Source organism: Vombatus ursinus, unplaced genomic scaffold (assembly GCF_900497805.2).
Source record: "Vombatus ursinus unplaced genomic scaffold, bare-nosed wombat genome assembly UNPS02014768.1, whole genome shotgun sequence".
Taxonomy (NCBI): Eukaryota; Metazoa; Chordata; class Mammalia; order Diprotodontia; family Vombatidae; genus Vombatus; species Vombatus ursinus.
Window position 1 is genome coordinate 6,160,450 of NW_020954546.1, and position 16,059 is coordinate 6,176,508.

The 16,059-nt window shown below is 39.6% G+C and overlaps 1 protein-coding gene across 1 annotated transcript; it reads left to right on the forward strand.

The window, feature by feature from the left end:
* Positions 1-1,041: 1,041 nt before the first annotated feature.
* On the forward strand, positions 1,042-15,031 carry LOC114043270 (acidic leucine-rich nuclear phosphoprotein 32 family member E-like). The gene is made up of 7 exons (XM_027862341.1): positions 1,042-1,172; positions 4,076-4,225; positions 4,776-4,898; positions 6,539-6,710; positions 7,393-7,547; positions 11,894-11,951; positions 12,730-15,031. Exons 1-7 carry the CDS (start codon positions 1,113-1,115, stop codon positions 12,798-12,800), a joined length of 789 nt encoding a protein of 262 aa, XP_027718142.1. The 5' UTR covers positions 1,042-1,112; the 3' UTR covers positions 12,801-15,031.
* The last annotated feature ends 1,028 nt before the right edge of the window (positions 15,032-16,059 follow it).

A 16,059-nucleotide genomic window follows, 5' to 3' on the forward strand; every position in this document is an offset into this window, starting at 1 on the left:
GAAACCTCACTAACAGGGAGGAAGTAGTACAAAGTCATCTCTTTTAGACCCACTGTATGAATGTCCTGGGGCTAGGAATTTTATTTCCTTGTCCCAACACTTCTGTCGGCCGGCATACAAGAAAGCTTCAATTCTTCCCAAACCTTTTGCTCTGAAGATATCCAACTGTATTTAAAATCGAACATATTTTCATATTTTCCATTAAATTATGTCTGTAAATCTTTAAGGCAAACACTGTGATACACACACACACACACACACACACACCTTTGCTCCTCGAAGGCAGGGTGAGTGGGGGGAAACGCAAAAATAAATGTAAATAACGACAATGCACTAACGTGTTCGCATCCTCTCTTCAACCCCCACCCCCACTCCAGATACTGGGGGCAAAGGTTTATGATAACAAAGGCACCTTGCTCACGTCTCTTGGACTAGTAGACTTGAAGGCCAGGGCAAAACTTAGGGAACTCAGTCAGAATGACAATCTCTCTTCCTTTTGCACTTTAAAAAAAAAAAAAAAAAAAGGTGTCAGGGTGCCTAGGGAAAGCGCGCCAAGCACACAAAGAAAAGGAGGGGGGCGACCGGAATTCAAAATATTGCCCCTTTGACGGACACTCTTCTGTACCTATCCGAGTTAACTGCGCGCTCGACTGTGGCCAATGGTCTTGGGCTGTCGTATTCCACCCCGCCCAGAAACCTGATCGACATTTAAACTGCCCATTGGCCTACAGAGTCCTCGGAGGCTCGACCAATACGTTAGGGTGCTGGGTGGGGCTTCAGATAGGGGGTTGGCTGCGCTGTGTCATGGAGGCTCAGTAGCTGAGCAGCCATTGAAGGGGAAGGAACTGCGTGTGTGTGCGTGTGTGCGAGTGTGTGGAGAGGGCGGTGGGGGCATCCGAGTTTGAGTCCCAACTCCTCCGACTCCATTTGCTGTTCTCATTCCCCCACCCCTTTCTGGTGGTGGTGGGTGTAATCTTTTCCCTTCCTATATCTCTTCATTCATTTCCTAACCTTTTTTTTTATTTGGAGGTTGGGGGTGGTGGGAAAGGGAAAGGAAAGGAGGAAAGGGAAAGGGGAAGGGAGGAGTGTGAGTAGTGGTGGAGGAGGAGGACATGGAGATGAAGATGAAACAGAAGATTAACCTGGAGTTAAGGAACAGAGCTCCCGAGGAGGTGAGATAAATCAATTCCCCCTCCCCCATGCTCCCCCCTTCTGAGGGGCGGCTTTTGGGGGCGTCTGGGTGGTGGCGGGGGGGGTGCAACAAGTTCACTAGCCACATGGGGTAGGGGAGGGAGGTGTTTAAGTTTTAAATCATCTTCTTTTTCTTCAAGATTGACGAGGGGGCTGTTTCCCGGGGGGCGCTCTGGGGGCATCCCTAACCCCCCTCTCTTGGGAGTTGTGCTTCATCTCGCCCCCCCCAGTTGGTGGGGAGCCAGCTGCCTCTGCTCCCCTCTTGGGGGCTGCGGCTGGATTTGGCGCGCCCCTCGCTCCCTTCGGTCCCCCCTCCCCCCGCGATCAGAACCCCGAAGAAGTTCTCCCAACTACTCCAACCAACTCTGGGGTGGTTTTATTTTTTGGGGGGTGTTGGGCGTATAGAAAGGAGGACGCAAAGGCGTCGATGCTGGACCTAGACCTTCCAGGTGCCTCATCTCCTCCGAAATTTGGACGCCCTTCCCTTTCGCCAGCTGCCCCCGGGGTGTACTTGTCACCCCCCGGAGGGGTCCCGAAGTCCTCGCGCCCACCCTCGGCGCGCTTCCACTCTCTTGTTCTGGTTGGGGGGGCTCAGGATGGTGGGGTTCCGGCCGGCTGCCCTTCTTGGGGAGAATCTGGGTCATTCGCGGTTTTATCTGACATCGATTAAGTTTTGGGAGAAGCCGCATTGGCCGGAGGGGGAGGGGACAGGGATGGTGGGGGGCGATTCCCGTTCCGCCCTCCTCCTCCTCCACGGACCCGGTGGGGAGGAATTTTCCAGGTCTTAAAATGTCGTTGCACCTTCCCGGCGGTGGTGGAGTCGCTCCAACTTTCAGGGTCTCTGGCTGCGGTGGCCAGACCGACCCCGGCCCTTGTGCTCCTAAGATGGATTCGGCGCAACTCTCTTTGAACGCCCGACTTTCTAGACGCCTCTTTAATTAAAGAGGGGCGGCGGGGGAAGCCGGGGGAACAGCGCACTTTATCCCTTTCTCTGCTAGCGGACCCGGTGGCCGGCCCCTTGCTCTTTCTTCGGGCAGGGGGGACGTCCCCCTTCTTTCCACCGGGCTCCGCTCCCTGAAGCGCCCGGTGGCTGAGTGGGAGAGGCGCCCCGTCCGGCCCGGCCCTTTTCACCTTTGGCCCCTCTCCAGGGTCCGAAGCCCGCCTGGGGAGGGCTGGGGGGCTGGGCCGAGACGGCGGGGAGGTCACGGGAGACACGCGGTGCCCGCCATGCAGCCTGGCAGGTAGCGGCGAGCGCCCTCTCCCCGCCGCCCCCTCCCTTCTGCTGGCCGACCAGCCTGCCCGGAGCCCGGCATCGAGAAGGGGAGAGACAAAAATGTGGCCCCCGCGCCAAGCCCTGGCTGCTCCAGAGAGAGGAGAGCGGGGCCGGGCGTCGCGTTCGAGTCGTGGCTGCTTGAAGAGCCCAATTACCTGCGGCTGTACCTGAGATTGCACTGGATTGGGGAGAGTTTGGATGCTTAGAGAAATGTGTGGTGAGGACGAGCGCGGCCGGAGGAGCCGCAGGACTTTCTTTGACCGTTTTGCCGCCGCTCGCAGACCCGGAGCTCGGGCGGCGTCCTTAAGCGGCCGTCTTTGCTGAAGTTGGCAGGGTGGGAGGGGGCCGGGAGGCAGAAGGAAATCGTGGCTGCTCTCAGGGTTATCCCAGCCTGTTTGCTGAAAGCGCATGATTAAAAAAAAATGATCACAGAAATGTTTACAAAAGCACCCCACGTAGATGTTGATGCTTGCTTATGACCTGAATTGAAGTGTGGGATTTAAACCATTTCCCCCTCCTTTTACCTTTACAGGTATACCTCCTGTAGCAATTTAAGTGAATTGCTAGTTTCAAGGAGAGTAAAGTTGTCAACTTACTCTAGCCTGTGTTTTCCCTGCCCACCCTTCCTTGCTGTTTTCTAGCCAACAGAACGATTCTAACAGATGTTTTTTCGTGGAGGACTGTAAAGAGCCCTGGGCAGCTCTGAAAGTCAAATCTACCCAGACCTACCCCAGAAAGTTTGGTTAATCAATGGAACTTACCTTAAAGGTTGATGCTGCCCTTCGTGTGGGGGGAGGGGAGGAAAGGAGGAAATCGTAGGGGAGGAAGCCCCCAAAATGTCATTGTGGTGGAGAGAAGTAAATAACATTTAGTAGTCTGGGGTGTGTTGTTCTGGGTGCTACTGTTTGGCTTGGACGCTTGGACTGTGCAATTTTACTTGCAAGTTGGGATAGACTCTGGAAAAAGGCCACGTCTAATCTTTCCTTATGAAGGGTAACAAGGTTTTTAAGTTTTCTTAGGGATGAGTGGTGACATTTGCAAACAAAAAAAGCAGATTTAAAATTAATTTCATCTTTGCTGTTTTTTTCCCTTTCTACCACCCTACTTTTTCCATCCATTTGGTTGAAAGGAAAACCAAAATTCATTCATAACATTTATAACTTTGGGTATTGTCTGTTTGAAGTGGTGGAATGATGCCTGTTTGTGTCTCACAGACATACTTCTTGGTTGTTTTGAGTTCAGTGGTGATTTTTCAGCATCAGGATCCCATATTTTACAGTTACTGAGCATCTTCTCTCTGAGCACCTGGGGTGTTCAGACAGGAGTTTTCCTGAGTACATGTCCTGGTGTTGAGGATCTGTTCCAAAGCGTGGTCAGGGTTATTGGCTGATAGGACCTGACGTGATCTCTCCTTTTTCAAGATTTTATTTTTCGGTTTCAGAGCAGGCTAGCAACTCTTATTCACCTAATTTACAAGTTGATTTTAGATAGTTCTCCAGTCCCTGTCAGAATGAAAAGGATATGTGATTTGAAACTGTTTGGATTCAGGAATCCTGTTGCTGAGTAATCTGCAAAAAAGCTGAAGGATCATTAATATGTTTTCTCTCACAGGTGACAGAGTTAGTTCTTGATAACTGTCATTCTGTCAACGGGGAAATTGAGGGTCTCAATGATACTTTCAAAGAATTAGAATTTCTGAGCATGGTCAATGTGGCGCTCACCTCGCTGGCTGGGCTCCCCAGCTTGAGTAAACTTCGGAAGGTATGTTCCCTTTGGAGCTATTCCCTTAAAAGCATAGTGTTTCTGCAACCAAACATTCTAGTAACATTACTTTTGACTAGATTAGTTGACTGGTCTACCATTGATTAGAATTGTTTAAAAGTAGGAAAAAAGACTTTATTTCTGTATAATTTTGTATCAGTTTTGGTATTGTTTACAATGTTCTTTTAAGTTTAAATCCTCTAGAACCCTGAGAATGGATTTGGAAATGATAGATCTTGTTCCATGAATTGTCTAAACTGATGCTATGAAACCTTAATATAACAGTTGAAGCCAGTTGCTTAGCTATAAGCTGCCTGTCATCCTAAAGGGATTCTACAGCATTAATTTAGGGATTCAATTAAATAGACATTTATTAAACACCTATTATGTGCAAGGCACTGTGTTTGGGGACTCTAACAAGTATGGAAGGTGGTTATTTTAACATTTCCTGAGGAAACAGTGTTATTTTTCCCCCTTTAAATGGTTCACATATTTTGCCTTAGATGTATCCTTAGTCATAGCCATTCTCTTTTCTTCCCCTTTTGTGTAGTTGGAACTTAGTGATAATATTATTTCTGGGGGCCTGGAGGTCCTGGCAGAAAAATGTCCAAATCTAACCTACCTCAATCTGAGTGGCAACAAAATCAAAGATCTCAGCACAGTAGAAGCTCTGGTAAGTAAGGATGTGTCAAGGTGTTTGCCTCAGTTGAACTTGCTTTTTAACTTGATAAATCTTTGTGCTTGGATTTATATATGACCATAATCAATGGTATTTTTATGTAGCCTTTAAATTTGTAAAGTGCTTTATATACATTATTTCCTTTGATCTTTATCAACTGAGTATCAGTAGCTTGATAATTACCACTTGTCCCCCTTTTATAACTTCTTCTATGTTGAGATTGGAATACTTCTTGGATTTCTTAAATGAAAACATCCAGATAAAAACATAATTTAGTAGAGAGATGTAGTCAGTTCTTAGGGTCTGATAACCTAATTTGGATTTTCTTTGTCTTTCCATCCTTTGGGCCATTATTTCATGGTTTGCTAATTTGGGGATAGCAGAGGAGATGGGGAAATGGAAAAAAAAACATCGATGATGTTGCTGGCTAGTGATATGGTATTACAAAAAGAGATTGTAGCTAGTTTTATTAAATCATGATAAGAGTTGGCTGTGACTTTTAAATAATCAGAAAAATGTCATTTTAACTCATGTTTGAAAATTAGTATTTTCAGTATTGAACTGTTTATAAATAAAATTCACGACCTTAAAAGTATTTGTATAAAACTGGCACTCTTACCCAAGCATATAGTTATTTAAAGCAAAGTTTAACATTTGCAAAGCACTTTACTTCTCTTATCTTGTTTAATCTTTGAGCAAACCACCCTTTGATCTCTCTACTTTGCCAGCTAGCTGTCTGCGCATCTAGATAGATAGAGAGATAGACAGATTTTGTATATGTACATGCATATTTGTAGATGATCCAGCCGGTTACTAGTGCTGAGGCAACTAGGTGGAGTACTGAGTAGAGCATTGAACTAGATCTGAGTTTGAATCCTAGTTTAGACAGCTAACTGTGTGACCCTTAACCCACCTCTTAACCAATCACTTAACCATTTTCAGACTCAGTTTCCTGATCTGTAAAATGAAGATAATACCACCATCTACCTCCCAAGTTTATTGCTCAAGTACCAAACTAGATAACATATAGAGTGCTTTGAAATCCTTTGAGCACTACGTAAATATTATTATTAGGTAGAAACTCTCTACCTATGATAACATTTGTATGGGGAACTCCCAGGTGAGAAAACTCCCTCTAGCAATGCAGGTCAACATGCTCTCTGCAACTTATAGGCTTAGAGGGTTGTCTGGTTTACTGAGAGGTAAAGAGATGTGTGGGGACACATGTATGGGTCAGGGATGGGACTTAAATGTGGGTCTTACTGGCTTGAAGGGCAGTTCTCCATCCATTATACATGCCATGCAATGACTTTATATTACTTATAAATGTAAAATATATCTTATTTATATAGCACTTTATGGTTTATAGTGCTCTTCTCACAGTAATCCCACGACATAGGTGTTGCAAATATTAATATTCCTATTTTGCAAATGAGGAGACTGAGGCATCAAGCGGTTAAGTGACTTGTCCAAAGTTATGCAAGTGCTAGAATTTGAACTCCGATCTCCTGACTCCTAGGCCAGTGCTCTTTCTAATTTACTATTTTGGATGTATCTTTTAGCTCAGCAATACTTTAAAATGATAATTTAGTATTTTAAAATTTTGAATATAAATTTTAACTTTGACTTTTCAGCAAAATCTTAAAAGCTTGAAAAGCCTTGACTTGTTTAACTGTGAGATCACAAATCTGCAAGATTATAGAGAAAGTATTTTTGAACTGCTTCAACAAATCACCTATCTAGATGGATTTGATCAGGAAGATAATGAAGCACCAGATTCTGAAGAGGAGGAAGATGATGAAGAGGGTAATCTTTCAAAAGCATTCATAAAGTAGCATTAAATATAGCCTTCACTGTAGCCATGCGTATCAGCATTTGCTTGGAGGCTTGGGTGTGAATAGGTGAAGAACTAGTAAAATTTAAAAAAAAATAGAAAACCAGTGTATTGGCCTTGAATCTTCCAAATTCCTTGATAAATAATATACTAACAATTGTATTATTGCTGTGGCACCAAATGCTGGTAAAAATATGCTGACTTTTTAAAGCTTTTTTAAAATGTAGAAGTGATTTTAAAAATAATATTTGTATAGGTGAGTGGCTTTAAAGTGGAGATTTTTTAAGAGGTTAGCATCTTAAAGGATGAATTAAACATTAACCAGATCGCTTTGGGGGGGGCACTGTTTATTGCTAATGGTGAGACAGTTTGTTTTAGAAAGAAATTAGAGATTCTTGATAGTAGCAGAGAAACATTTAATGTGATAAAAGTCAGGAACTTGACGTGTCATAGAATTAGTGTCACTAACATTAGATTGAATAGGTGCCTTGGAATTAGATTTTTTTTTCCCCCAAGTAGTGAATTTTGAAAAGAAAGTGTTAAATATACTTGAATTAGCTTAGAGCTTGGGATGACTGAGGCAGGGATAAAAAGATCACACTGGCAAGGAGCAGTTGTTCTGTTTTTTACCCATTCTTTTTACTTTTCTTTAAGATGATGATGAAGAAGATGAAGAGGAAGAGGAAGATGAAGCAGGTCCACCAGGAGGATATGAGGAAGAGGAGGAAGATGAAGATGAAGCAGGTTCAGATTTGGAGGGAGAAGAAGAGGAGGTGGGTCTCTCATACCTAATGAAGGAAGAAATTCAGGTAAACAAACACTTTTCACCATCACCAAAAAACATTGTATTTGGCATCACATAAAAAGTGAGTTAAGTAAACACAATCCTTGGCCTCTAGGAAGTAAAAGTTCTTTTCATGTTGTGAATATACTTGGGTTTTAGAATTCACAGTCCATTTCTTCAATTAAAAGTAACACTCCAATGAATTCATGACCTCGTTATTGGGGGCAGGTCCCAACCATCCACATTTTCTCAGTTCTTGGTCATTTCTTCCAAGAATCTTTTGTAAAGGAGCCATGTAGGCCTTCCTCCGGTTCTTTTAAATACTTTGTGGACACCAATGAAACACTCAGCCTGTATATTCTCATTTTTGGTGCATATCCAGATGCTTCCTTTTCTGTCACATAGATCCTCGATATATGTGCCACATCTCATTAACATAAGATTTAAAATAACGTTAATAATTGGTGCTTACAATGCTTACATGATCCTTAGCAATTCTGGAAAGATGGTAAGTAACACATTTACTATCTCTTTAGAATTGCTAGTGTTACCTATAATGTTACATATAATTTAACTTGTGCGCGCGTGTGTGTGTGTGTGTGTGTGTGTGTGTGTATGTATGTTCTTTATTTCTAAATGAAGAAACAGGTGCAGAGAAATATGGATTTTATTTGCTTGAGATTTTGGAGTGAATTAGATGGTATGTAGTAGTAGAAAATGAGACCTCAATATCTTAGGTATTCTTCATTGTACTTGACTAAGCTGGATTATATCCATTCCTTAGCAGTGAAATGTCTCAGTTTACATTAGCATTATAATTTGTCTTTTTCTTAAGCTTTCATTCCACAAACTGGCATTTATTTGGGGCAAATGGATGCTTATTTTCTAAATTTATCTTCATTTTTCTGCAAATAGTACTTTATAAAAGAGTATAAATACTCTAGAAAATTCTTTCTTGCCAATAAACACATTATCTCAATGAGTACGAACCTGAGTTCTATTGTTTTTAAAAAGCCTTAGGTGAAAAGGACATTTTAACAAGTGTAACACCAAATCTGAGATATAGAATACTTGCAACTTTTTTTTTTTGGTGAGGCAATCAGGATTAAGTGAGTTGCCCAGGGTCACACAGCTAGTAAGTGTCAAGTGTCTGAGGCTGGATTTGAACTCAGGGCCCCCTGACTCCAAGGCCGCAGCTTTATCCACTGTGCCACTTAGCTGCCCCCATACTTGCAACTTTTTGATCATCTCTTGTGAGTGTGGCCTAAGAATAGCATAAACCAGCACAGCTTCTCATTTCTGAAAAGGCTTTCTCAGTGGTTCAGATGAAGTCTGATTTCTGGGAAGCTGGAAGTGTGGAAGCCTCCAGAGGCTGTGCTGAGTGGGCTGAGAAGGGGGCAGAAGTCGGACTGGATTGATAGTTCTTCTTTGAGTGCCTTTTCCCATTCCATTCTTTTTTAGCTGCTCTTGGGATCCAGGGAATTAAAATGTATATGATGGGCTTTAGGAGAATTGGGAACCATGTTATCTCTGGCATTACACATAAGCATCAACAAGGAAGCATTTTACTTTGTGCTGATAAGAAGCTGACCATAGCTCATGACTTATGTTTTTGAATAAAGCCTAGTTTTTGGTTGAAAGCTATAATTTTGTAGATAAGATTTTGAAGATGAAGAGACCTGAATGAATTGACCTAATTATAATGGTTAACCCAGTATCAGAAAGATAACTACTTTGACTGAAGGAAAAGGGAAAAGTGTTAAGCATTTTTTATGTGCCAGGCACTGTGCTAAGCACTTTACAGGTACCATTACATTTGATTCTCACACTACCCTGGGAGGTAGGTGTTATTATTATCCCCATATTACATATAGGGAAACTGAGGCAAGCAGGTTCAGTGACATTCCTAGGTTCAGTGACTTAAGTGTCTGAGGCTGGACTTGAACTCTGGTCTTCCTAACTCCATGCCCAATGTTTTAACCATTGTACACCTAGCTGCCTTTTACTGGACTCCTGTAAAAAAAAAATTTTTTTTTTTTTGTTAGCAAAAATCTTATTTTTTTTCTCTACCACTTCTCACCAGGGTGGGAGGTGGAGGGAGCAAGGAGAGAAGAAAAACCAGACCCTTGAAATATACATAGTAAAGTCAAATACATTTTCACTGTCCATGTACACAAAATATGGCTAGTCTGTACCCCAAGTTTATCTTTTCTGTCACAGTAAGTGCGTAGCTGGGATTTGAACCCAGGCCCTATGATTCCAAAGGCTCTTTAAGTCACACAGTACTACCTTTATAAACTCAGCAGTTAGGTGTATATCCCATCACTGTACTTTTGTATACATTATAATTCAGATGTCAGAGAATGTTTGAAATGAACTTAGTTGGGCCATGTCTTTATATTGGTTGCAAGGGTGTGTGTGAGTGCGTGCGCGCGCGCGCACATACGTGGGTGCTTCATCCTTGACACGTTCAGGACATTTAGCATACACTTACTCTGGGTCCAGTGTTTCTGGAAAATATGGTGTCTCAAGAAGACATGTTAAGTTAGATTCTGAGCAATATGCTACTTTCCTTTCTGTGTATCTTTGAAATGGGCAAAAGGTAAGCTATATAGGGGAAAAAATTGTTTTTTCTTTGATTTTTAGTTCAGGTTTTAGTTTGCTCCCAGATCTTACTGTTAAATCTCTGTGGTTGTTTTAGTATATTGTATTCTTTTACTAGATATAGGTAGATTGCTGTTTCTGACTGAGGATGTGTTTTGAAAAGAGTAGAAAAACTGCCTCAGCAGATACCGAAATGTGAATTAAGCAATTTAGCTTGGGAGGGTCCTCTGAATGGCAGAAAATTAAGATTTTGTCTTCTGTATAATCTGTGTCTTACCCTAAATCTGTGCTGCAGTCTTTTTCACTAAGTGGTTATTTTTCTTGGTGAAATAGTAGGAAGCTTCTGAAAATAGTCTGGGCCTCCTTTTTTCCTTCTTATTCCATGAAATTATTTGCTCCTTTAGGGTTGGGGGCCAGATGAATTTAGTAGCACACCACCTATTTCCAACTCAGTTATTTGGACTACAATAGAAAACAATCAGAATAGGCTTCTGGGCACCCCAAATAACCAATAGTAACAATAAATAACATTTACACAGTACTTTAAGGTTTGCAAAGCACTTTACAGTTATTATTTCACTTGATTCCCAAGCAAGCCAGGGAGGTGGGTACTAATATTTTATTCTCCTTTGATAGATGAGCAAACTGAAGGTGAGAGAGGTTAAATGACTTGCCTAGGGTCACACAGCTAGTGTCTGAGGCAGGATTTAAATCTTGGGTCTTTTTGACTCCAGCTTGACCATTCTACTTTGCTATCCAACTACTTTAACAGATGCTGAATAGTTATTATAAATCCATGCCTGAAGGTCATATGCTTTACTCATTGAAGAAGCCATTCACAGATTAGCTCAGCCTGGTTTTCCTTTATAAATACTTCTGTGGTTCAGGTTCCCAGCATATTAGAAGGAAGATAGGGGGTTGGGGATAGAGGTACTATAGACAGAGAGCAGTAAGAAGTGACAACAAGGGAAAAGACCAGGAAAAATATCATCATAGTCTGAGGACATTTTGTATAATCCCCACTTTGGTGGGCCCTGTGAATATCCATCCCATTATTTCAGCACCACAATGGAGTTGATGTTTATAATCGTGAATGATCAGATAAATTGTGCATCATTGTTTAAGAAGGCAAGGAGGTTATCATTTTTTTCAAAATGGAAATAAAATGTGGTACTTAAAAGAATAAAACTGCCCTTAGCTTTCCAGATCCTCTATGTATTATTTACTGATTCTGTCTCCAGTGATTGTATGATTCTCAGTGTTTTTCTGTATGATTCTTATCTTTTATGATACAGGTCAGGATTATTCCTAATATATAGAGAAAAGTGATTAATGTCTGTATGACTCTGGACAGCCAGGATCAATTTCAGTTCTGACTCCTGCATTTACCTTTAGAATAATAGGCCCATCTCCTTTGAAACAGTCTAAACTGTCATTTATTTTCTTAAAGAAATTAGAAATTTGCTTTTTTTAAGATGGGGTATATGGGTCAGGCAGGTATAGATGGCCTTCAAAATAACAGGTTACAATAACATTTTCTTGTTTCTTTATGAAGCCTTTCCTGAACTCCTGTTCCCCCTCCCCCCCATTTAATTTGTGTTTATTTTGTATAAACTTGTTTGTGTACATATTATCTCCTGCTTGAAGGCAGAAACTGTTTCTTTTTCTCTTGTATTTCTAGGACCTAGTATGTACTAGGTGCTTAATAAATGCTTATTAATCGGTTACTTGTATTGGGATGATTTACTGACTGTTTTGCATTTTAAGGATGATGATGATGATGATGACTATGTTGAAGAAGGAGGAGATGAAGAGGAAGAAGAAGGTAAGGGTTATTAACTACTTTAAGATCTCTTGGTATAACTTAAAAAATTGCTCTAATTTGGAAAAATATTACTTATTCCATCTTTCCTCAGCTTAAATGCTTACCTTTAAATATCTTCTTAAAAGGTATATACATCTTTTTGAGAACTTTTTTTTTCAAATATAACTAATGATAAAAGTTTTATTCAAGAGTTTTACAAAATTAATTAAAAAATTAATGAGAAGATAGAAGGAATCTTGATCTCAATTTTTTCATAACTTTTTTCCTTTTGGGAGGGAGTCAATCTTCTGATTTTATAGTTGAAATTAGATTATGTATTGAAATATTAAATTAAAAGAAGTTACTGTTCTGTTAGAAAATTGTGACCCAGCATGCATGTTTGTATATTTCTCAGCCTTTTCTGTTAGACTCATAAAAAGAAACAATTAAACTAGTAAAGTCTGTTGTTAATCTTAATATCTCTGGGCCTCATTTGTGACTCTGTAGAAAATCTGTTAAACTTGGGTGTTTGTTTTCAAAGTCACAAAACAACTTCACTGATGAGACTTTTTGAAAAATGTCCTATATGATTTGACCACAAGGGTGCATAATGAACTGCTTGAGTTGATAGTTTCAGAATCTGTTAAGTATTTTGTAATAAATTTAAATTGCCATAATTTGAGACATGACATACAATTTCCTTTTGACCTTAAAAAAGTTTACAAGTTAACATGCCTTGAGTCTTCTTTTTTTTTTTGTAAAATTCTGAATATTAAAAAAGTTCCCTCCTTTATTTTAGAAGAAGAAAGTGTTCAAGGAGAAAAAAGGAAACGAGATATTGAAGATGAAGGAGAAGAAGAAGATGATTAAATGGACCAGACTCCGTTATTCTACAGTTGGCAATAGAGTGATCTTGTCGATCTCTGTTTCTTTATGTACCATGCTGTCCCTACAGAAGATAACATGTAACTTTTTATAGGAAAGGTGTGGTTTTACTATTTTTGCCTTTTTATCATTCCAAATAAGATTTGTTAGCCTGTTAGTGATCACATACAGTATACAGAAAAAAAAAATCAGTCCTATATAATGATTGACCCCATTATCAAATTCCCTAGCAATTCATTTGAAATCTTAATTTTCTTGTTCATGCTTAATGTTTTGGTCATAATTAGTTTCCAATTAAAATATGGCAGGTTTTTCATGGGTGTAGTATGGTGCATTTCATTCATAAGGTTTTAAAGTTATTTATAAACTAGTTGAAATCAAAGTTGCTGTTATATGATGTAATATGAGAGGTCAACAGTCTCTCTTTGAGATGAAAAAGTTGGTTATATTCTTTAGAACTGGCCAGAGGTCTAGTTAGAAGATAGTGAGTTTTTTGATGCTAACAGTTTTTTGTATGGTTACATAATTAAATCAGAAGCAGAATGGTGAGGGTTCTGTTCAGAAATAGCATTTTTGTAGTTTATTGTTGAAGAGGCTGCTGAAACCTGTCTCAAACCAGGCGGCTGTTTAGGTCTTTGTGTTTAAAAGAAAATCTTATGTATTCCAAGTTCTGAGCATATATGTGAACCCTTTCTTGTTTAGGGTACAAGTCATGGCATGACAGGGTTCTTTAAGATACACATTTTGCTCTTTTAGCAGTTTCCTTGCCCTTTCTGATGTCTGTCCTCCCCAAATGGAAGACAGACTGCAAAAACTTTAGGCCCTTCCCTCAACCACCTTTTCTTGCTTTGCTTGGATTTCTCATAGGCTACCCTTGAATGAGAGGATTGACTAAAATTGTCTCAAGTACAGATATGATTATCCACATAACTTTGTTCAAGAGTCTCTGCTTACCCTGAATCTCTCTTGGTTAATATTGTGAATTAATTGTATCAGGATGAAGTCAGAGGGGATTCCTGAACAGAATCCCCTAGATGTCAAATAACTGCCTGTGAATGTTTAATGAGGCATTCTATCCATGGATAGACTTTACATTTAATGTTTGATTCCTGAATCAAGATTTGGACGCTGCAGACTGGAGATCTGCAAAGCATATTTTATTTTCCTGAATAGAACCTTAAATTATTCTTCCCGTCGTTATGAAGCATAACCAGCTTTTAAGATATTTGAATGGCATGTTATTAGGCAGTTGACAAAAATATTTGATACTAGATTGATTTTAAGATAAAGATTTGTTTTAAAATGGATATCCATAAAGAAAAGAATTTGGGGAGACTTTGCAATTGTATGTGTGCACCTGTGTGTATTTTTCCTATTAAGTTTCCATGTTTTATATGACTAAATTAAAAAATAGAAAAATATATTCCCCACTTTTTATCATGGAGGCTCGATTTTCCAGACAATTGCTTTTTATTAATCTTGACTATCTCAAGAATTCTTTTTCCTATTAAGTTTTGAATATTTGTAATGTAACTTTTTAAAAATCAGCATCAGCAAATGGTGACCATGTCTCTTTGAACTGAAGTCATACTTCTCTATTGGGCCACATTTAAATTACTCAAGACAATAGTATTTTTTCTTTTCCCCTTGGGGCTCAAAGATTGTGACTAGTAACTCTGGGGTTCCCATAGGAGGATAATTACAAAGTTATTTGTAGAGAAACCCAGTTAACAAAAAGCTTGACTGGTTAAGTGAAATCAGATTCTTGGGACAGAGTGGGTGGAGTGATGGGATGCTTGATTAATAGTCTACTCATTTTTAACAGCTGAAATGCAGCATTTTGGGCACTTTGCATTCTTAAATTCCATCTATTACTTTTGGCTTTCAAAATGCCTGTTTTAAAATTAATCCACATTTAAAAAAAATCAATCATCTTATTGTGCAATCAGAATTAGTACAGTTCTTTTATTTTAAAAGTTAATACCTAGAGCCTCCAAATAACTTCTAAAACTTACTTTGCTTGGTGGGTGGTATTTTCATGCAAATATGTAAGGGAGGGGTTTTATATTTTGTAGAGGTTTTTGTCCTATTTTAATGCTCTTTGTAAGGCAGTATATAGTGTGTTAAGTCCTCTAAGATTTCTCTCCTAAAAAACTTTGAAGTTATTACTTTTGTGCAACTGTGTTTTGAATAAAGCCATGACAGTGTTAAATAAACAAGACTGTAGCACTCTTCATTTTTTAGCTATAGCAATTCATTGTTTCTTCTATACATTTGCTGTCAATTATTTCTGAAATAGAATTGTTTCAACTCCATTGAAGATGTGTTGTTATTGTTATATGGATTAATTTTGTATGGAACATTCACCCTATCAGTAAGACCTGGTGGAATTTTTAGCTCTGAAGTTCTTTGTAAACAGACTGCGTAGAAGAATAATGTGAAAGTTTCTGAGCTAATGTCTTAGATGTAAAGTCAAACGTCACATGAATTGTTACTTTGTTTTCAGATTTTTTTTCTAGTAGACAAAAAAAATTTCCTATTCCTTGAAAACAATCTATTAGAATATGAACCATATCAGATTACACCCCTTCTTAAGATGCAAATCATGTTACATGTAAGAAAGTTTGCATAGGACCTTGAGTTCAGTGTTCAGGTTGCATTGGTAGAGGACTTGGAAATCAGGGAGATGGTGGTATACGTACCTTGTCAACAACTGAGAAAGCATCAGCAACAATGAGTCACATGTCTAGGTTAGTTTGATCTGTAGCTGTCCAGCATTAATTGAAGAGGTCTGCATGCATAAGATTAGAGCAGGTAAGATGACGCAGCATGAGGAATATAGGATTTGAAGTCAGAGGACCTCATTCAAATCCTGAAGACTTATGCCTGTGTGATATGGGGCAAGGTGATATATAGTATCATAGATTTAGAACAAGAATTCTTACAGATCAGCTACTCAAACCCCTTTAATAAAAAAGAAAATTTTTCCCTAGTCATATTTCAAGTAACAAGTATTTTTACTAATCTGCCCCTCCCGTTACTCTTCTCCCTCCCCCAAAATATATAAAAAACAACAACAGAAAAAAAAAACCCTTAACACAGAGCCATGTAGTCTGGCAAAACAAATTCCCACATTAGCTCCAATATGTGAAAATATGTGTATATGTATCTGCATCTTCTGTTCCTCACCTCTGTCAGGAGGTGAATGCCATGTTTCATCTTCACCCTGGTGGACTTAAGGTTT

Coding starts and splice junctions, on each gene's coding strand:
- LOC114043270 (XM_027862341.1), top strand. CDS start 1,113: ATGGAGATGAAGATGAAACAGAAGATTAACCTGGAGTTAAGGAACAGA. Junction 4,899..6,538: donor TCAGCACAGTAGAAGCTCTG/GTAAGTAAGGAT, acceptor TTGACTTTTCAG/CAAAATCTTAAAAGCTTGAA. Junction 11,952..12,729: donor AGATGAAGAGGAAGAAGAAG/GTAAGGGTTATT, acceptor CCTTTATTTTAG/AAGAAGAAAGTGTTCAAGGA.